Source organism: Vanessa atalanta, chromosome 10 (assembly GCF_905147765.1).
Source record: "Vanessa atalanta chromosome 10, ilVanAtal1.2, whole genome shotgun sequence".
NCBI classification, from domain to species: domain Eukaryota; kingdom Metazoa; phylum Arthropoda; class Insecta; order Lepidoptera; family Nymphalidae; genus Vanessa; species Vanessa atalanta.
In genome coordinates, this window is record NC_061880.1 from 6,416,151 (window position 1) to 6,439,993 (window position 23,843).

The window sequence follows — 23,843 nt, forward strand, 5'->3', positions numbered from 1 at the left end:
TTAATTGGTTACTTGCTGAGTATGTGGAATATTTCCTGATTGGTCTGACCAACTCCTACTGCGGTATAGTACGTTGACAAAATAAGTAAAAATAATACAAAATTAATAGATTTAGTATCTGGTACCTATTTGAGTATGAAAATTGATTGAGCCTCATTCGGTTCGAAAACTTATTAAAAGTGATTAATTTAATTGTTTTATAAATATAGACCCCGATTACAAATGTGCATATGTGTCAAGTGCGATGTTAATGATTAAATAATTATGCAAATATTTTTGATTCACTCGCCGATAAAGAGTCTTTGCACACTGCTTGCAAAAGAACTTTATACAAATCCATATTTAGACCAAATAAGCGATGAAAAGCAAATTTTACTTATGATTAATAAAATTATCAAATTGTATTAGATATAGCTAAGTACTTTATTGTATTCCATATTGGTAGGCAGACTGGTAAATGGGCTGATGATAAGTGGTGACCGTCGCCCACCCGTCATTTTTACTGTAAGAAATATTAACCTTGAGAATATTATGTCTAGTATAATTAGTAGTATGTATTAGTATAATTCTTAACAGAAGCAAGAAGTTTGCCTATTGGCAACTAAATCTGATTACTAAATTGATATAAATTTAGATGTACATAAAAAGAGATTGTATACTCAGAAAAAAAATATTGTAATCGCAAAATGAAAATAAAAGAACTACATAAAACTCGGTGTGCGTAAACATGTCCCCTAATCACATTTCCATTAATCACGCTTTAGTTGTCTGTTTGTCAATCATCTGCAATACAGACCTTGACCCGCGACTATTTACTTTAATTAGCTTCGACTTTTTGTCTGTTCGCCAGAGGGATCCTTTGATCTATGAACTGCCCTTGGTCGTGTAGCTAAGTATGGGTGACAAATTCCATCTAGTTTTAGTCATCATTGTCAAGTACTATGTCATATTGAGCTTTGGTAATGAACGAAGTTAGATGACGTAGGATATGAAGATTGATTATTTTGAATAAACATTTAATTTAAATATTCACTCATTTTTCATTAGTTAGACATGGTCCTTTTGATTGGAAGTGACGATAGTTCGTATCTTGGTTATTTATAATTAGTAATTTTTACTTTTCCGTAAACCGATACGGTTTCTACACGGAAAAGTAAAAATTATCCGACCCATGCATTTGGAGCACGTCCTACAAGATGATGGAAATAAAATAACTATAGCGGGTTTTTTACTACGGGTGTAACTATGCGGCTGCCGATGTCCCGTCGAGTGATATGAGTACGCGCTGACAGACTTTATTAGTCTTCAATTACTTTTAAACTCAAAAAGAGATTTGACGTTATTCGCTCTAGTTGACTCATCTTTACTCAGCCTTCTTCAACAGACTGTAAAGCTAGCAAATTAATTTATTTCCTGACTTTAGATCTTTACAATATAGCACTATAGCATAATTATTCTAATTCAGTCTGCTTAAAGCCCCAGACCACGCAAAAAAAAAACACTTTCTGGCAAGATTTACAAAGTTATATCTTCAATGAGTTTTGTATTCAAATTATATGAGACAGTTATCGCCTTTACCAAATAAAGAAAGGACAATGTTTTGATCATAGATTAGAGCATTTTATTGGATCAGTTGTTAACGTATCAACCAATAATAGTTGTGTATGATTGTCATATAATTCCTGGGACATCCATACATTCCTTTATTTTTTTTCCTGAATAAAAAGGGAGAAATTCCTGAACAAATCTCCGTCAGTGAATTTCGGCCACGATCGTTCTTAACGACTAGTAAACAATCCAAAAGGTATACTATATATATATATTTTTTTTTTATGTCAAAAGGTGGCAAACGAGCAGGAGGCTCACCTGATGGAAAGTGACTACCATGGACATCTGCAACACCGGGGGGCTTGCAGGTGCGTTGCCGGCCTTTCAGGAAAGAGTACGCTCTTTTCTTGAAGGTTCCCAAGTCGTATCGGTTCGGAAAAACCGCCGGCGAAAGCGTACTATATACTCAAAGTATCGTCACAATCTCAGGAGCATTCTGAAATTGCTTGCACCCATAGTCCGATGGCACATCAATTCGACACGATCCGCGACAGATCGTAAATTTGTATTACTTATATTATTAAATAAAAAAATAATTAGAAGAAAAGTCATGAGATTCGATAGTTTCATAATTTTGACATTTTATCAATACAGACTAGGCGGTTTATATTTTTTATTAAACAAATAGTATAAGCCCGCGTACACACGTGATTTTTTTTCTTTGATTTAATTTTTCAATTTAAAAAAAAATTACGATGCATTAACTAAACTGAAATATGTAATTACAGACATAATATTTTTGTTTTATTTGATTTGGATTTATCTAAAATCACCTTGAATCCTGAACCTTGATTATAGCTAAATTATATTTATAAAAAAAAATATGGAACAAAAAAAATAGGATGCAGAAATATTTTTTTACAATATTATCATACTATCCGAATTTATCAACAAAAGACTATAATATAATCGAGCCTTATATAAAAAAAAATGTGTTCAGTAATCTTACCATTAGTAATTTCTTATAAATGGTCTGGAAAGGGCAATACGCGTGGGAAAAATGATTATTACTGGTGTTAGTAATATGTTAACAATTCTAATATTTTATAGCGATCTTTATATGGTGTTGATGATATTTCAATAAAATATAATGTAATGGTTAATATAAATACATAGGTATTTTAATAAGATAAATAATTTGTTGCTGGCTGTATTGACAAGTCTATACTACTTAAATTATATAAAGTGTCTGCTTGTTTGAACACCCTAATTTCAGGATATACCTGAATGTGTTGAAATATTTTTCTTTTCAATATTTAATGAAATCAATCAAAAAAAATATTGCTTAATGTTTGACCGAATTTTCATATTCAATATAGGTATAATATATATATAGTATTCAATATAGGTATTTATATATACCTAACTCCTGTTTTGGCCAACACTAATTTTTATTATTTAAATATTGTTATAAAAAGCTTTCTTCTATAAAGGTTAAGATGTTTTATTAAAATTGTCATACAGTTATTATATATTTCATTAAATAATGAAACCGGTACGTGTCGAAAGATTTTTTTTAACGTGGGTAGCCCATTTGGAATGAAGCTGCGCTGTGAAACAAACGACCAAACTTGGTCTAGAACCTTGAAAAGGATGTAATTTGCTAATTGTTCAAACATTAAATATTCCTCTGGAAACATGCATATCTCTCATAACATAAGTCGTAAACGAACATATTATTACGATGAAAGGCATTGGGTCCTTCCATACTATCATTCGTGAATTACCAAGATTTGCATCTGAATTTTATTGCAATTCATATATGTACATACCTATCTAAACCAGCCACCGATCGAAATAGGATTAAGAATACTTATCTCATAATTACTCTATTTAGTCGTTTTTCACATAAAATAATAATCAAACAAAATGTCAGAATGATATGTGCATTAAAAAGGTATTAATTCAAAATTAAGCTATTAAATGTAAATATCTAGAATATTCGCACCATATTTCTTAGAGACATAAATTTTAAACTGGTCTTACATGATATTAAGAATAAAGATGGAGTAATATTATACATCATGTTCTAATAAAAATAAGTGCAATAAAAATTCAAATTCTTACCAAAAAACATCCGTAATACGAAAATGAGACATAATCGAACAATAACCATTAATATTCGAAACAGCGGATGAACCACTAACCCAACCACGAACAAACTTAAAAACTACATTCAAGGACGCAGGCGGAGTAGGGAACGCGTTGAATAGCCGATTCTAAATAAAATATCAGTCGCTAACGCATCGAAGATAGAAGCGCACGCGTCGCGAAAATACATTAAACGAACATCGATAATTTAAACACTTAATGCTATAGTTAAAACTTCAAACAAGTGATATTTCCAGTGCCGTTAACACATATTAATACTCATATTTAAAGCAATTTTATGTAATCGTTATTAAAGGTTAAGCTCAGTGAAGGTACGAGTTCACCCTTATTGTTAGGAATTCTTGTTTATATTGAACTTAGTTGAACTACTTAAGTTATTATAAATTTATGCTAAATTATTATTGATGTCCATTTAATGTCGATCAAATTAGCGTAAATAAAACAGAGGCATCATTTTTTATGTTTAAATTTATACAATGCTTTTAAAATTAGATCAATTATAATATTTATGAATGAAATATTTATGACGAGTTGATTATTTATAATTTATCACTGCATTAATGTGATCTATTTATGTATATTTTACTATTTCGTACTATAATTAATACCAGGTGTTAATTAATATAGAATATATGAATACACAAAATATTATAGGTTATGTGTATTTGTATTTGTAAAAGTAAACAAGAGCGGATCGTTTGTTTTTCATTTTAAAATTATTTAATGTTTAACCAGTTTGATGTATGTTTTGAATAAACAGTTGTTTGAATTTTTAGTTGCCAGAACTTTCCAGGTCATAAGTTCGTATTGCAGATAACGGAGTGATGAAAATTTGACTGTTACTAATCAAGTGCGCGTAGTGTCGACATGGAACGTAAAGTTTTCTTATTTTGGTGCGCAACATTGATATGCTGTTTCGTTGCTAGTGCGAAGGTAAGAAAATTGATATTGAACTATAAATTTCCAAAACGTTCCGGGTCAATTGCATTTGAAAGTATTTTCTGGATTATTCTGGGAACTGACGAGGAAAATATATTTATGAGGTACCTAGGCAGATGGAACACGCAATTTCGGGAATGTCATTCATACCCTTGGAAGCCCTTATGACGTATGTTGCAAGCACTTATTACAAACGAGACACGTATCAACCGTTAACGCTCATTGAACATAATTACCATAAGATTGATTGCACTAACACTTATTATATACTGTTAGTATATAAATTAAGATCGTAGGGTTATGTTGCGTACTTCGTATCTGTAGGGTTGTCGTTTAATTGAAGAATACGAAAAAAATGTATATATTATTGTTGTTATACGTTTGAATTTAGATTGCATGTCGCTTCTTAATTAGTACACGGAAAGATTACGACAATATATTAAATCTTTCTTACGGTATATTGACATGACCCACAGCAAGGTCATAGTAGTTGAACCAGCTCGGAGAAGCTTCGTTTAATTCACTGTTATTGAAATAAAATTCTATCTGTAACTACAACTTGTAAACTTGTTATCTCGTTTAAAAATGTGCTTAACTAAGTTGAAATTGTTCATAAAAATCCGATCAGTATAAATAGAGTAAATGTTAAGGGTTTGGCCAATCAAAGCCCACAATAACCCACCGAGGAGCTTACCTATTTCACTTCGGGCTTGGTGGCAGATACACATTTGAAATAATTTCACCCGACAAAACAATTATTAAATATATTGATTGTTTGTGTAGATTATCTAAATTATTTATTGATGATTAGAAATTAATTTTTCACTACACTAATTACTTGTTACACAAAAATATTTACTTCGATAAAACCTATGTAAAAAAGTCTAATAAATAATTGTAAAAATTCGCTGTAGTTGCTTAAACCGAAGTTCGTATTAACGTATCGTCTCACACGTTGCTTGTTTCATATCTAGACACGCGGTAGCGTGTCAGCCAAGTTCTAGTAACAGAACTGGCGTGCAGCACCGTGTGTAATATTACACGAACCATTTGGAGCCACTTTTGACCTCCTCATAACTCAAAAAGTATTTGACATAAATGTGTCAAATTTGGCTCATATATTGAGACTCGCGAGATACATATGTGTTCCAAATTTCATAAACGCATCTCAAATGGTTATTTAGATATTAACGTCTAAAAATCGTCATTTTTATCACTGACTGACCTATAGATCAAAACTATATCCTACTTCCAGGTGACCTAGAAAGTTCAAATTTGGCATGCAGGTAGATAATTAGGCCAATATAAAGGAAAAAATCTGAAACTGGTAATTTTTTATCATTTTATTATAATTTTTCATTTATTGGGTCTCTTAGGAACACTTAATATATACTTAGTTCCTATAATCCTATAATAACTGTAATAAAAAAAATGATGTAAGAACCAGCAATCAAAACTTATGACAGCCCGTCTTAATGTGGATTTTAAGGTCTTCACGTGAATATATAACAAGTTGAATACCACCCTTAAGTTTTTTAAATCCAAATATTTCCGTTTTAGTACTTATGAGTATAGCCGACTTTCGTATTTATTACGTTATTAACTGGCATTTAGCGCACATTAATGGTGCAAAATCATTATACTTAAAAAAATAATAATAATAGGCATTTCGGTACACGGCGCGCGACGCGACGCCGGAGCAGCGGGAAAGGAGCGTTGCGATTAAACCTTAATGCGGACGTGTCTGAGCGAGTGGCAACCGCGCTCATAAGAATTATTTCAATGCCTTCCGATGGAAGCTGCCTAGTCTATTCGACTGCATATTGTTTGTTTGAGTATACTAGTATACAACAATAAAATAGGTTTCGTGAGACTGTAGTAGAGTATGTATATCGTAACAGGAATGATTTAAGTTTGTACTCTAGCGCTACAAACGGGGATCCTTATTGCTTGGAAGAACAGTATCGAGTGAGCATGCTGATCTCAGCAAAGGACTGGTGAATGGGTCCAATGGAAAAATAGAGAAAGTACATTGAGGACGTCGACAACAGCAATAGCGCACGTAAAATAACAATTCAATTTAAACATAATTTAATTTGTGAACTAGAAGCCAAACCAAGTTAGATATTAAGTAATGTACATATATGTTCAAAGGAAACAATTCTCTATTTGCTTAGCATATTCTACTACTATACACAAATTACAAGGCCTTCGCCTTGACGGTGCTCTTTTCGACATAGGCTCCTTTATATTAAGTAAAGAGCAGGCTTACTTTGGCCTCTCTAGAGTTAAAAACTTAGATGGAGTACATCTTATCAATTTAGGTCCAAGTCAAATCAAGACACAAGAGAACTCTATTGTAGAGTACAACCGTCTGCGCACATTATACCACCTACCCTACTTGGGCAAATTAAGTATAAACAGAAAACGCGTAAAAAATATCTGGACACTGAGTGGGCAATTCACTCGAACATTTCAGAGGTACCTACAAGAAAAATAAGAACGTATAAAAAAAAGACAATTATAGCCCGTAAACATAAGAAAATAGAATAGCTTAACAAAAACCATTTGGTATTAATTTTGTTATTAATAAGTACCTACTAATAATTTATATACAAAAAGTAGTGATATCCCATCAAAAACATAAATGTAAAAATGAGAGCCAAGTTAAATATTATGATATATACCTTGGTTGTTGTCTTCAACGACAAAAGAAGTGAGATCTAAATTTGTGCCAAGTTAAATAGTCCTTTCTGAAATTTATTTATAACTACATAAAATATCATTTCTTCTTATAACTTGGGGTAATATATTGTTGCCTAAGGTCTGACTTGGCTAGTTCTCATATACAAATTATATTATAGCCTTCGTAAGTTCTAAGCCTGTTACAAATGAATTATAAACACAAATTAAGCACGCAAATATTCAATGGTACTTGTCTGGATATGAACTTACATTATCTGGTTAAGATTCATGTTTTCTAGTGACTGGACCATCGCAGCTCTTAATGTACGTTAATACTAACTAAGCAATACTGAGCTGTCCTCCATTCTTCTTAGATGTTTTGAGTTATAATTTGTTATTCTAAACACAAACTACAATTTGTGTTTATAAACATATAAGAACTAGCCAAGTCAGACCTTAGGCAACAATATATTACCCCAAGTTATAAGAAGAAATGATATTTTATGTAGTTATAAATAAATTTCAGAAAGGACTATTTAACTTGGCACAAATTTAGATCTCACTTCTTTTGTCGTTGAAGACAACAACCAAGGTATATATCATAATATTTAACTTGGCTCTCATTTTTACATTTATGTTTTTGATGGGATTATTAATTCAATATTGTGAATGGCGAAACATAAATTGCCTCTTGTGAATATTAGTAACCTATCTATCTAGTCAGCTTATTTTATTAGCTAGTAAAATTGTTTTTATATTATTAAATTTCATATTAGCTAAATATATTGCTTCTAAATCTTGTTAATATGACATTTTGAAGTGACAGTACTAAAGACAAAGAAAGGTTATTCGTTGATGGCGAACGGCAGTCATCATACTACTTCAGACTACTGGATGGTAGGGCTTGCGCCAATCATCAAATATTCTACCACCAACCAGTAGTACCTAGTATTGTTTTGTGCCGGTTTGAATGGTGACAATTCAATGTACCTAAAGGCACAAGGGATCTTAGTTCTTAAGTGGGTTTTATTAGTAATGTAGGGAATGATTACTATTTCTTACAGCGCAATTCTGGTATGTGTGATAATAATGGTAACTACTCATCATGAGGCGGCAAATTTACCTACTTGTTTGTGAAAAAAATACTTAAAACCTAGTAAAAATAAACATTTTATACATTTGAATCATTACACAAAATTCATCTGTACTGTGTTAGGTTAATTTTAGTAGTTTTACTTGGTGGTAGGGCTTTGTGCAAGCCCGCCTGGGTACCACCTACTCGTCCGATATTCTAACGCTAAACAGCAGTACTCAATATTGTTGTGTTCCAGTTTGAAGGGTGAGTGAGCCAGTGTAACTACAGGCATAAGGGATGTAACATCTTAGTTCCCAAGGTTGGTGGCGCATTGGTGATGTAAGGAATGGTTAATATTTCTAACAACGCCATTGTGTATGGGCGGTGGTGACCACAACCATCAGGTGGCCCATTTGCTCGTCCGCCTACCGATACCATAAAAATAGCAGTAGAAAATCCGACTTAAAGTATCGAATAACTCAACCATTACATATATTATCATATCAGAACCATGTAATTTCAGTGTCTTTTTAAGTGATGCATACGTAATATTTTTAATAAAATTATATCGCTCTAAGCTAAAAATAAAAGAAGGTGTTATTTTTCTTAATTTAAATACCATAAGTTTCAGATATTCAGGATCTAATGCACACCTCAATTGCGAAAGGGTTGTGTGCATTTCAGATGATTCATAGTTCTTGGCTTTCGCTTATTAAGAATCTTTTTTAATACTTCTAATTTAACTTGAAATCCGTTAAAATATATGTTTTAATATAACTATGACTGTTCGAAATGTAATTAATTAAATTAAGGTAAATTATTAAATAACGCTCTCGCCACTATTGAGTTGATTCATTATTAAATTCCAAATAAAGTCTAATAATTGCCTTGTTTGAAAACAGGATATATTTTGAAAATAAAACTAAGAATAATTGACTTAAATTATTAGTATTAATAGTCTAGATATAAAATCAAAAAAATTAAAAAATAGCCTCGTTATAAAATCCGTTTCGTTTAATTATAATCAAATAAATATATTTTGGTGATATATGGAGTCAACACGTGTGTTCGTAATTATGACGCAGTAATTATACGTTGAATCTTATAAAAATTATATTTTTCGATATTCCTTATAATCTATCACTCTATAAAATAACTCAATTTCATATTGGAATATTTATAGAGTGTTAATTTATATTAATAAAATTAACTTACTATAGTTTAGTTCTTGCCTGTACAATATTTTATCTTCTTTTTTACAATGTCAAACTAATCATGCCAGACGGAATCAGTAAAGTTATTCTTTTACTACAACAATATTTATTAGTAAGACAACTTATACATACAATTTGATTGATATTTGTCACTGAGGTTACGTGTTATTGACCTCTGATAAAGAGATGGAACAATAAACAAGTATATTATTTACATTACCCAAGATGTTATCTTGCAACCTCATTTATATTAGACTAAATATACAGACGTTGCTTCTTATGACCTTCTAATAAATAATAACACAAAATAATTTATGTAACATTGATTTTGTATTAATCTAAATTAATATTTAGAATATCGAGTACTTGAAGAACGGTCTTAAACGAAATAGTTACTGTATTTATTGTAAAATATTATAAAGCGCAAATTTCTTTTCTATTAAAATCGTTATCGTTAGTCAATAGTTATTATAAAAAAAAGACTAAACATAAACAATATACCCCTGTCTTACATTTCATAATTTAATATAATCGGTGGAATCGATTGGAATCGAGATTCGAAACGTTTTTTATTGCATTACGAAAATTATTATTAGGAGAAAGATTTATAATATAATTATTCAATTTAATGGTAAATTGAGAGTGGCGTTAAAAAGTCATCTTCATAGTAATGGAATAATAATGTAACAGTATTTGGAATATTCAACTTTAATTTATATTTTTATGCAAATAAAATAAATATTTATTGAAGTCAATAACTAATTCCATTAAAAGTAATAATACATAAGATACAATGAATCGAAAATATAACCTTCTATTCTATAGAAAAAAATATATATATTATTTGTTAGGTGTATCGGTGGTTTTAAAAATAACAAAAAAAATGTATGTTTCTTAAAAAAAACTTTACAATCGCCTGCGTCGAAATAATGGCCAAGCCTAGCAATAAATATGTCTAGTAATTATTATCATCAACTAAAATAATATAATTTTGATTTGTTTGTATGAGAATAAACCTCCTACTCACTATATGCTACAACGGTGCTTTGAATTGCTTCCGCTAATATTATTAACACAAGAGAACCAGTGTAATTACAGCCACAAGTATATTCATCATAATATGATCCTATAAAACGTCTATTTGTTTATTTGTAGGCCGTAATATCTGAAACTAATGATACAATTCTAAAAAAAATCACAGGTAGGAAGCTACGTAAGTGCCGTAGGGTGTCAATTATATTTAGATCATGGCATTTTCTTTTTGAATAATATGCACCCGTGCGAAGCCAGGACTGGTTGCTAGTGCAATTTATTATCATTAAAGTCGCCACTAAGCGATTTCTACTTCCTGTAAAAAATAACGTGATAAATCTTAAAATGAAAGTTAGCAAAATGAAAGGTTATTTTAACGACACGGAAGACTGAGAGACGATATTTGGTTACAACAAAGAGGTTACGGTATCTAATTGTTCTTAAGTCTATGATGATATTTGAAATGTGTCTCATAGACTTCCGCGATGTCTATTCGGAAGTTTATCAATGCATTTTACTTATAAATCAGCGCTTTCCGTCCACTGCTAGACGAAAACCTCCGAAAGATCTTGGACAGCCCGGGTTCATCCTGTACCTGACATATTTTTTAAATCGTCCGTCATCGTCGCCACAGGGTGTCGTACACTAAATTTACTTAAGCGTGGTCTCCATTCTAGCACGTGTCGGCTCTATCTGTAATCAAGTAATAATCAATCTTTGTTACACTTAACAAAGACAAATTCGAATAGGTGTTTTAGATATTAGACATCACCTGTTTTTCTAGGACAATTATTTAACCTGATTCCTCCCAGGCTTTTTTTAAACAAGTATGTGAGATTCCGCAAATATCCTACAGCTAGACAAAAGGCGAGGCTAAGTACAATTCGGAGTTTATTGTATTTAAATGAGTAATATTAATTAAAGTAAATATGACTGTCCTTGATTTAATGAATTAATTAATTTATAGCGTATAATATGGGATGAAAGGATTCTAACGATACCCCATATATCCAAATCAGTTCAGACTTTTTGAATTCGTGGTACATTAATTACAAAATATTACACCCTTTTTTGGCCAGTGGTGTAAAAATACTACATATGTATTTGAACTTTTATTCCGTGTAGTACAGACCGTGAAGAATAACGTGTTCTATCCACTGAGTCCTAATACTAAAATAAAAATAAACAAGATTAAAATATTCTTTATTCAAGTAGGCTCATAAGTCTGTTACGAGATTAAATGTATAAAACATAATTACAGTCATTAAAATATTGATGTAAGGAACACGTATTATTCGAAACGTTCGTATATAACACAATTATCATATTATGGACAGTTGTCGAGTAATTTTGATATTATACTATTTGAAATGATTTGAATTGTTGTTCGCACGATTTGATGTAAGGCTATATTTACACTAGTATAAAAATATTCAATGTACGTTTAAAGATTAATCTCAACAATAATTAATTGAAATTTATAAACCAAGTAGTAACTACGTAGTTTTATTCAACCTCATTCTAAAACTATAGTAGGTAAATGTTGTACATATTTCAATAAAAAAAAAAACAATAATTATTACTAAAAAATTTTTAATTGGCAATTGTTCAGCTTTACTCAAAGCATGGTTTTTCAGTAAAGGGATTACGCAATTGTGTTCTTATAAGAGACGACATCAAATCAAATGGCGCCTCAATCATTTAAAATTGAATGCAAACATTACAAATGATATCAGAGTCGCCACGTCTAGCAATTGGATACACTATAAATGGAAAAAGCCTCAATGATGATGTAAATGTTTATGTGATTTCAAAAATAAATAAATGTGCATTTTTTATGGCATTTATCTACGCTGGCTGAACGCAATTATTCAGTAATGTCACCAAAAATAGATATAATACATTCTGTGCGACCCGTTCTTTAGCCTTTCTATCGAACTACAATTGGGACACATTCGTATCGCAATTAAATTTATTATAATAATAATAATTGTGGTGTTCGAGTGCTCTTTGTTTTCATTTACGACTAAAATAATATTTGACATTACACGATGTGATTCATTTTATTTTTTTATATAATCATGACCATGAAGACCAATGAAATCTAACCTAATTATTGGATTGCGTGATTAGTACTCGACTACGGTACAGAAAATTATGCTAATGTATACACTTAACAGTTTAAATTTTCTTAAAAGTTTATTTGTTAAAATGACATATAGAACACATGACATAGGCGTCTTATGTTTCTTTTTTAAATAGTCTTTTGAAATAATTATATTGCTTCACTTAGGTTCAATTAAAATAGTTTGTTGATACGTTCTTTCATATAATAAAACTAATAGATTTGTCTGCAGTTTCATTTGCATAATATTCTTTGGAATGATTAATCGTCGTGAACTTTATGGGCACTGATAAAAAATATAATTCCGATAATACCTGTCTGCGTGTCTATGTTCAGCATCACATGGAAACCATTAGATAGATTATAATTATCTCGATCTTTTACAAGTCTATGGTAAACAGACCATTGCGTATGCATAGCGATGCCAGCCTCTAGTTGGATCATGACTTGTACCTTACCGTATCCGAATTTAGCAAAATTTTTACTTTTGTTGTGGAGGATTATTTGAAAATGTATAATATATTTAATCTCTGTGTACTAAGATTTAGCGAACAAAGTAGCGGGACTGCTCTTTTACAATAACTTTAACGTTAGTTACGCAACATGGTCAAACTTACATAATAACAAACCGATTGTATTTTGAAGTCCGTGGCTTGAATAGGTACAATTTAGTCTTTGACATTAATCTTAATAAGTGTGGTTTAGGATTAACTTTTTTGTCCATGATATATAATATTTACAAAATAGTCGGTATACAAATAAGCATGCAATTTTAGTGTGTAGTAAATAAATAATAATAAAGTGGATTTTTTTGTAAATGTTTATGTAAGAAAAATATATTTGTTCTTGATAAACATTTATCTACATAATATTTGATATTCCTCACCTTATTTTGCAAGCTTTTTATTTTACAACACAACAAATAAACCGAAATAAATCACCATAATCTTTATTTTATAGAAATGTACTTTTGAGAAAAAAAACTTTTTTAGTGTTTACCTCCGTTCCATAAGAATTTTGTGCCAAATTACAAAATAGTTTTATTATAATTAAATATTTATAATAAAACTATATACTTTTATACGATAGCCATTATCACGAAGCCGTGTCTGCATTAAATTATTTTTAAAAATATTCGTTGTGTTATACTTTATTATTCTTTTAATTTAAAAATCGTAAAATATAGATAAATAAAAGACAGATTCAAGTGTGTAATATTATTTTTACACGTGTATTGTTAATGAGTTTTGTTAGGATGTCTAGACACGCGGTAGCGTGTCAGCCAAGTTCTAGTAACAGAACTGGCGTGCAGCACCGTGTGTAATATTACACGAACCATTTGGAGCCACTTTTGACCTCCTCATAACTCAAAAAGTATTTGACATAAATGTGTCAAATTTGGCTCATATATTGAGACTCGCGAGATACATATGTGTTCCAAATTTCATAAACGCATCTCAAATGGTTATTTAGATATTAACGTCTAAAAATCGTCATTTTTATCACTGACTGACCTATAGATCAAAACTATATCCTACTTCCAGGTGACCTAGAAAGTTCAAATTTGGCATGCAGGTAGATAATTAGGCCAATATAAAGGAAAAAATCTGAAACTGGTAATTTTTTATCATTTTATTATAATTTTTCATTTATTGGGTCTCTTAGGAACACTTAATATATACTTAGTTCCTATAATCCTATAATAACTGTAATAAAAAAAATGATGTAAGAACCAGCAATCAAAACTTATGACAGCCCGTCTTAATGTGGATTTTAAGGTCTTCACGTGAATATATAACAAGTTGAATACCACCCTTAAGTTTTTTAAATCCAAATATTTCCGTTTTAGTACTTATGAGTATAGCCGACTTTCGTATTTATTACGTTATTAACTGGCATTTAGCGCACATTAATGGTGCAAAATCATTATACTTAAAAAAATAATAATAATAGGCATTTCGGTACACGGCGCGCGACGCGACGCCGGAGCAGCGGGAAAGGAGCGTTGCGATTAAACCTTAATGCGGACGTGTCTGAGCGAGTGGCAACCGCGCTCATAAGAATTATTTCAATGCCTTCCGATGGAAGCTGCCTAGTCTATTCGACTGCATATTGTTTGTTTGAGTATACTAGTATACAACAATAAAATAGGTTTCGTGAGACTGTAGTAGAGTATGTATATCGTAACAGGAATGATTTAAGTTTGTACTCTAGCGCTACAAACGGGGATCCTTATTGCTTGGAAGAACAGTATCGAGTGAGCATGCTGATCTCAGCAAAGGACTGGTGAATGGGTCCAATGGAAAAATAGAGAAAGTACATTGAGGACGTCGACAACAGCAATAGCGCACGTAAAATAACAATTCAATTTAAACATAATTTAATTTGTGAACTAGAAGCCAAACCAAGTTAGATATTAAGTAATGTACATATATGTTCAAAGGAAACAATTCTCTATTTGCTTAGCATATTCTACTACTATACACAAATTACAAGGCCTTCGCCTTGACGGTGCTCTTTTCGACATAGGCTCCTTTATATTAAGTAAAGAGCAGGCTTACTTTGGCCTCTCTAGAGTTAAAAACTTAGATGGAGTACATCTTATCAATTTAGGTCCAAGTCAAATCAAGACACAAGAGAACTCTATTGTAGAGTACAACCGTCTGCGCACATTATACCACCTACCCTACTTGGGCAAATTAAGTATAAACAGAAAACGCGTAAAAAATATCTGGACACTGAGTGGGCAATTCACTCGAACATTTCAGAGGTACCTACAAGAAAAATAAGAACGTATAAAAAAAAGACAATTATAGCCCGTAAACATAAGAAAATAGAATAGCTTAACAAAAACCATTTGGTATTAATTTTGTTATTAATAAGTACCTACTAATAATTTATATACAAAAAGTAGTGATATCCCATCAAAAACATAAATGTAAAAATGAGAGCCAAGTTAAATATTATGATATATACCTTGGTTGTTGTCTTCAACGACAAAAGAAGTGAGATCTAAATTTGTGCCAAGTTAAATAGTCCTTTCTGAAATTTATTTATAACTACATAAAATATCATTTCTTCTTATAACTTGGGGTAATATATTGTTGCCTAAGGTCTGACTTGGCTAGTTCTCATATACAAATTATATTATAGCCTTCGTAAGTTCTAAGCCTGTTACAAATGAATTATAAACACAAATTAAGCACGCAAATATTCAATGGTACTTGTCTGGATATGAACTTACATTATCTGGTTAAGATTCATGTTTTCTAGTGACTGGACCATCGCAGCTCTTAATGTACGTTAATACTAACTAAGCAATACTGAGCTGTCCTCCATTCTTCTTAGATGTTTTGAGTTATAATTTGTTATTCTAAACACAAACTACAATTTGTGTTTATAAACATATAAGAACTAGCCAAGTCAGACCTTAGGCAACAATATATTACCCCAAGTTATAAGAAGAAATGATATTTTATGTAGTTATAAATAAATTTCAGAAAGGACTATTTAACTTGGCACAAATTTAGATCTCACTTCTTTTGTCGTTGAAGACAACAACCAAGGTATATATCATAATATTTAACTTGGCTCTCATTTTTACATTTATGTTTTTGATGGGATAAAGAAATTAATCATGTGATCATAGGGATGTCACAATGACAGCTGACGGCTGATAGGTATTTTGACACGATTTTGACATTACATTTCATAATAATATTATAATCTATCATTATTTTCACTATTATAATGTAACGGTCGGCGGACGTAAATGCCAATTTAAAAGACAATTTGACACAATGATTGCTAGTGTGTGAATGTTGAAAAACTTTGTGTAAATTTTTTGTCGAATTGATTACTTATTAAAATCGTAATTGCTTGTTGATCTATAGTGGTTAGGCTAGATTTTTCGTCATAAGGTCTCGAATTATATAATCTCGAGTGCATAAATAATTGTTCTTGTAAGCAATGCCGAACTTCTAAAAATTATCTGTCGTGTAGAAATGATGTCTACGCTCTATGGGACTAAGCTCTCTTAATCCCACGGGCCATAACATTTGAGATTGAAGTGTGCCTGATTTTGAATGTCAGAAAACATTTGCATTCCATGGATTCTATGTATTCACTGTGCGGGTCGGTACTTGTCCATCGGGAAAAACTGCGAGCAGTTCCCGGAAAAACGTGTAGGTTTGAAAACCCAGACCCAGATATCATCATTCATCAATGGGCACCTTGCAACCTACCAATGAGTGCTTATAAAATGCAATAATGAACTTTAAATAAAAGCACAATTATAGCAAGATTTTTCTGAGGCTTTTCCCGTCCTACTTCTGAATTTATCTTTTCGACTTTTCTTCTAGAAAAGATTTTAGTATATTATGTTATTTTCCTTAAAATATTCAATATGTAAAACAGAATGACTTTGTTACTTAAAAATAATACAATGTTGACTCAGGATAATTTTCTTCGTAATATTATATTGTGGTTTATAGTTTCTCAGTATAATTTAATATAATTAGGTGATTGAATAGTGAGTAAGACCATTTTTTCAAAATTACTCCTAAACCAGATGATATTTTTTTATCCATTATAATATTGTGCGACGCCATAAAAAAAATATTGCCATTGTCTTCGCTAAGGCGAAAAAAACTGTTGGCAAACGCTAGCATATATGAAATGTATTGATTAATTATATGGTTCGTCTTTATAAATATGGGCTGCTTCACGAACCTTTAACCGATGGTAATTATAATGTTGGGGACCTTCGAGAAAAGAGCGTACTCCTTCTTTAAAGGCCGGCAACGCATCTGCAAGCCCCCCGGTGTTGCAAATGTCCATGGGCGGTGGTAGTCACTTTCCATCAGGTGCTCCTGCAGCCTCCTGCTCATTTTGCCACCTATCATATAAATAAAAAATAAAAAAATGTTTTTTAGGTGTACGAACATGCAAGATTTATAAATTTGAACGTATCTCATATCATATTAGGCTCATACATACGAGTTAAAAAGTAAATTTTACGTATTTTAATTTGCCGTCAAATCCATTTTATTCAGAAAATATACTATGACCATTAGCATAGCATAGGTATAGCCTTTGGGTATAAGAATGTTATTCGATTCAACAAATTAACAACGCCAAAATCGATACAAAAATAAAATTATAATTATATTCTATATAAATATATAAAATTTTCATATATGATTAATATAGAAAGCTTACAAAATAAAACAGCTTCATTATATATGAGCCTAATATAAACTAAAGAATATTTAAAAAAAATATGTTCCCATAATATGTGTATGAATTTATTTTGGTGAATTTTAAATTTATTTTGTAGTTATGTAAGTCAAAATCATGAGGCGAACTATTATGAAATAAATGCACATATTGTCCATTATGATATAAATTGCGTTTCACGGTTGCTTTAAGGCGCTAAATCGACGAATTGGAATGAAATTCGCCACAGTATTAGTGAACGCTTTGGAAGTGGATATCAATAACATTTCATCTATCTTATACCGGATTTTAACTGTAACACTTTTGTTGTAAATAAGCGTAGAAACATCAAGTAAATCAGGTTTGTTTATATCATTTTATTTTACTACCAGTAAGTAGCAACTACTTACTTTCGTATAAGTTCTTCTCAGTTGATCAACATTTCGAGTTGGCGGTAGATTTACATTAAAATACAGAATAATTTTAATCAAAGCTGTCATCGGTTCGGAATAAAAAAACTCAGTAGTTACATGTCCTGACTGACTGATTCATCAGCGCCGAGCATAAAGTATTAAAATTACGTCCAACAAATTTGATGAGTAGGATAGTTTTATTGAGTAGACTTTCACTAAGGAAGGAATTGTGGAAATTCTACCTCAACGGGGTGAAATACACACCGATGTGGTAATATTTTAAATAAACCTGTAAATATATTCAACTTCGACGCGAGCAAAGCCGCGTGCAACTGGTATTCATCTATATAATGACTTATCTATAAATGTTTTTTATCAAAAGATTTAAATTTTTAATTGGCAAAGTTAACCATTATGAACGTTCAAAATGATGTAAATGTGCTTATAGTCAATGGATCGGCAGTTTCGTGATTTTTTTCTTATCTTAAGCCATTCTTACAATGACTACAAATTGTTATTGAATCATCACTCTGATTTAGTTTGATGATTTCCAAAAATTCAATTTCACGGTGTTCATTTAAATTTAACGAAGAATAGTTTTAATTAAACAGGAAATATTTTTTTTGTATAAATTATATTTATATATAATGTCATAACAATTACTATTATAATATCAATATCGTGATCTATCGTGTATAATGATCAATTTTGAATATCAATTACTTTTTTTATTTACAAGAATCTGCTATACTATTTGATAGTCCACGTAATCAATATTTGATGACCGATAGAGGCAGCAGTCGATCTACCTTCAGCTTTGCTTAGAGTATAAGAGTATCCAATTTTTTTGGATAAAACTTCGTTAGTCCTGACTATTATATTCACAGAAACAGCATGAAATAAAACATAAACTAAAATTTTTGGATATTTCAACTTTTAAGCAAATTGTACGAATTTTATCCTTACGAAGTCGAGCCGCTCAGGTAGTATTATACTTACGATTTTTACTTTTGTGTATGTATATACGTTAATCATGAATTTTAATAAAGTTTTAGGTAAATAAGAACGTGTTCCTTTTCTAAAAAAACCAAATCAATACTACAGTGACTGACCTTTAAAACGTTTTATTCATAGACATTACGCGGATTTTAGTTAGAGATTCATCTCAACGCGGTCACGATGTGGATGTGTTTGTGTCCCTTTATTGTATAGAATTTAAATTTATCATTAAGTTACAATAAACGAAGCCATATAAATATTTTTTTTCTGTTTCTTATATAAATAGCGTTATTTTTTTATTTATAGTAATCGGACCTTTATACTGGAATCTAATTCTAATGCCCTGAATTAATAGGCAGGTATTTTAAAGTGGATGATACATGAGATTTTTACATTCACCGCCAAACATACCAATTAGAATTATACAAATTAGGTACTTACAAGAAATATTCAATTAAGATGTACGCGTTATATACAATATATAAATAACTAATATATTAATACCCATTTTATTTATTTTTTAATTTGTTTAATATATATAACTTCATAGTTATAATTATGTTGATACAATATGTTTTCATGTAAGTGCCTTTTCATTGAACGTGGCCAGACTGAAATAGAAAATACATCAAAAACTCATAAATAATTACTATTTCTTAATACAAATATTTTATTCAATAGTTAATTTGTGTTGCAAAATGCCTTTGCATACAACAACGCCAAATGACGTCGAAGTCGTTAACTCGCCAATATTATCATATATAATAATAACGACCTCTTCTTGTGTATTTAATTCAAAATTGATTGATTTTTGTATAGAACAATAATATTTGATTGTATTTATTTGGCTATTAGATCAATCAAATTAACAAAAGATGGTACGATTGTTTTTAGTTTTGAGTATCCATTATTTTAGTTACCCTCGAGCGTTTTAAATACAACAATTGTCAATTGTAGTATTTTTCTCATTTTTTAAATTTGTCTTGTTCAAATAGAGACACCGTTTGTAGTATTTTCATCATACATCGCTTACTTTACTATGAGTATTTATTAATAACATTTTTGAGGTATTTCACATTGTTAACTTTACCTCATTGATTTACCTAAACCTATTATCTAACAATTAAAAGAAGGGACATTATGAGATGAAAATTACGTAGTTAGTTCCTCTGTTTTTGCGAACGATTGTCAAGATTCTTACAATCGATCTTTTCAATTATTGTGTGATAAATTAACAATACATCGTAATATGTTCACATGTAACTTGTTATTAAAGATAAGTGCAGTGTAATTTTGCATTGTGTCTTTTTTATTTAGTAAAAGTACTAGCAAGAAGAAGAAGCCCATCCCGACTTTTTAGGTATAAATTTCGTAACTTGTAACTCCCGTTTTCCTCCCTTAAACTTTAGTTTAAATGTTAAAAATCTTTTTTATAGGATGGTACGTTATAGAATAAATCTATGTGCCACATTTCAGCTTTTTAGACTCATTAGTTCTGGCAGTGTGTTTAAAGTTAGATGACTAACGATTTTATAAATATAGATTATGTTCTTAAAATAAAAATACAAAAGCTACTTCCTGCACACGATAGAGGAATCGAATTAAAATATTATCTTCGCCTAAATATATAATAAAAAATACAAATACATTTTTAAATAGTCCAATGTGAAATTGTCTTTATTTATATCATTATTAAAAACAATAGAAATTAAAACTCATAGAGAAATATTTTACCGTATAGATCAACGTGAAATATTCAAATAATACTGATATTAAAACGTTTCTATTTCTAGCCCCGCTTTTGAAACTATTTGGACGCGAATCTTTTAAGTGACCTCACTGGGTAAAAAAAGCGGTTAGATGTAAATTGTTTCCAATACGCGAGTGAGAGTGTTTAGCAGTGGGTCAAGTTTTGACCCTTGTTTATGATTGACCTAGTGTTTTTTTACAACTATGCTATGTTTAAAAAGGTATTTTAATAGTAACTATTTTTTTAAAAACTGTTTTTTATGTCCCATATTACTGGGTAAATATCCTCGTGATGTGAGGTTTACGGTTTATTCCACCACGCCACTCCAATGGGGATAAATATCTAGTATTCGATTCTAGTATCTTCTATTCGATACATGGTGTTTTCCACAAGATGTTTTTCTTCATCGATAATACCTTGATGTTTTTAAAAAAAAAATTAAGTCAGTTCAGTAAGGAAAGGAACCCGCAATAACAGGAGTTCACTTAAATCAAGATTCACGTGTTCTAGCCAAACGAGCCTTGTAACAATTTCTGAAAACTCTACATAAGTTTAATCAAAGAGATATATATTTGTTTGAGGTTAACTTTCAATATCCAATTGGCTTTACTATGAAGCACTCTTTAATTATCGCTAATATTCGTTTCCTCTCGAAACAAAAACTTGAATTTACACTTGCAATTGATAAAATTTTTTGTTTATTATTTTTCAAAACTTATATACATATTTCCTTCCTCCTTTTTGTTCATTCATATAAATTTAATCTTCACGAATATCTTCACCGCAAACTACTATATTATAACAGTATTTTGGGCTTTTATAAGGATGTTAGAAAAAATGTTAGTAATAATACTTATTATTCAAGCAAAAGAATACGATATTTATGTCAGCAGAAACCAGTTTCAAGGAGGTTATAACTTGCACACGGTTTTTGAAGTGTGTTAGTCTAATAAATTCCTTATATAACTTTGTTATACTAAATCAAATACTAACATATTTAGAGATGAGCTCACTTTTGTTATAAGCCTACTTGAATGTATGTATTTGACGACACATTTTCATTTATGGCTAACGTGGGTTTGTGAAGTAGGATGAATTTATTTTAAATATTAAATATATTACATAATGATTTGGTGTTATTGGTACCGATTATTTAATTAGTTTTTTATATAATAATGAATACCGGACCAAATAATTGAGAGAGAGAGAGAGAGAGAGAGAGATGTTTAGATATAATTAAATAACACTTAAGTATTTAAAAATAAAGTTATACAGTCAGCAAATGTTCCATCGCTTTTCAAATGTCTACTATATCATTGAAGGGAAAATTTGTTGGTTGGTTCGCCGCTGTTCTAATGTAGTTTGGTGGATACAAATGAGGAAGAATAACACCAAACACAATTTCAATACGATGTTTACCTTCACCACTGAGTACGAGATTTTTAAACACAATATAAGCACAAAAACTCTGTGGTTTTTGAACTCACTGGGCCATCTCAATTCGTAATAAATTTAAAATAATAAAAATGAGGGCCGCCAACTTAACATATATCAACTTTTCGATAATTTTGATAATTACAAATTTTAATGGTCTTTCACAAAATCGTGAATCATTTTACAATGAATTACGTGTCGTCTGTGGGTAGACATCTAACAATGTCGCCCGGAACGAGTTTCAATTTATTGGTTTTAGTAGATGAGTTTTGGATATTTATTTATAATTATTCAAATATTTGACCTTGGGTACTCTCGTGTCTGTTAATGAGCCATTAACCGACAAGGTTGAATGTAACGAATTAATGCTACTATAATTTTTACTAAGATTATTTCCTTACAAGACTCCTTATAAGACTCCTTGTAATAAAATATTATAAGGAATGATATAATGATTAAAATAAATCAAAAACTTATCATGATTGATAGATACTATATTTCTTTTTTATTTCAAAAAAAATTTTTTTTTTTCTTTATCATCAATAATTAATATGTGATTACCACGTATGGTTATGTATCACAGTGCTTAGCTTGTGATAACCGCGTATATATAATATGAAGTTGCCTCGCGTGATTGTTACCACGGTAAGGTGAGAGCGATGCATGAATTTCTGATAAAACCGTGGTGCGCAAGACTCGGCTGGTATTGATCGGTGATCTCTATTGAGAGGTTAGCAAAGGTGCGCGCAAACTGTAACCAATCAAATGTCTCTCAATGAACGTGATCAAACTCAAACTCAAACTCAAATTCCTTTATTCAATATAGAAGTATTACACTTTCTTATTGATTGTCAAGTTAAACACTACCACCGGTTCGGAAAAGAAAACACCCTGACCTGAGAAGAACCGGCGAAAGAAACTCAGCGGGACTTTTTTTTTTTTTTACGTCAAATTAATTATATACATAATTATATATGAGTAGAAACAGCCAGGAGGCGATCGTTTCATTCCCAAGGTGTGCTATCAAACATAAACTCACTAATTGTATAGTAACCTTTCGCACACAAGCGTTCCTTAACAATTTTTTTAAATTTCGCAACAGAAGCATTTTGAACACTTTCTGGGATCCTGTTGTAGAAGCGTATACATTGCCCCACAAAAGAGTTACTGACTCTATGCAGTCGAGTAACAGGAGTAACAAGATTGTGTTTGTTCCTTGTACCAACGTTATGAGAATCAC

General features: G+C 30.8%; 1 protein-coding gene across 5 annotated transcripts in view; it reads left to right on the forward strand.

Moving 5' to 3' along the window:
- The first annotated feature begins 3,856 nt into the window (after positions 1-3,856).
- The window catches only part of LOC125066914, a 58,174-nt gene continuing 38,187 nt past the window's right edge, over positions 3,857-23,843 (forward strand). Inside the window, exons 1-2 of one of the 5 annotated variants that reach the window (XM_047675237.1) lie at positions 3,857-4,031; positions 4,481-4,653. In XM_047675237.1, the coding sequence (XP_047531193.1) occupies positions 4,588-4,653 (66 nt within the window). In that variant the 5' untranslated portion in view covers positions 3,857-4,031; positions 4,481-4,587. The remainder of the gene's footprint in view (positions 4,032-4,480; positions 4,654-23,843) is intronic. The other 4 variants (XM_047675236.1, XM_047675238.1, XM_047675239.1 and 1 more) reach the window with 4 other exon arrangements.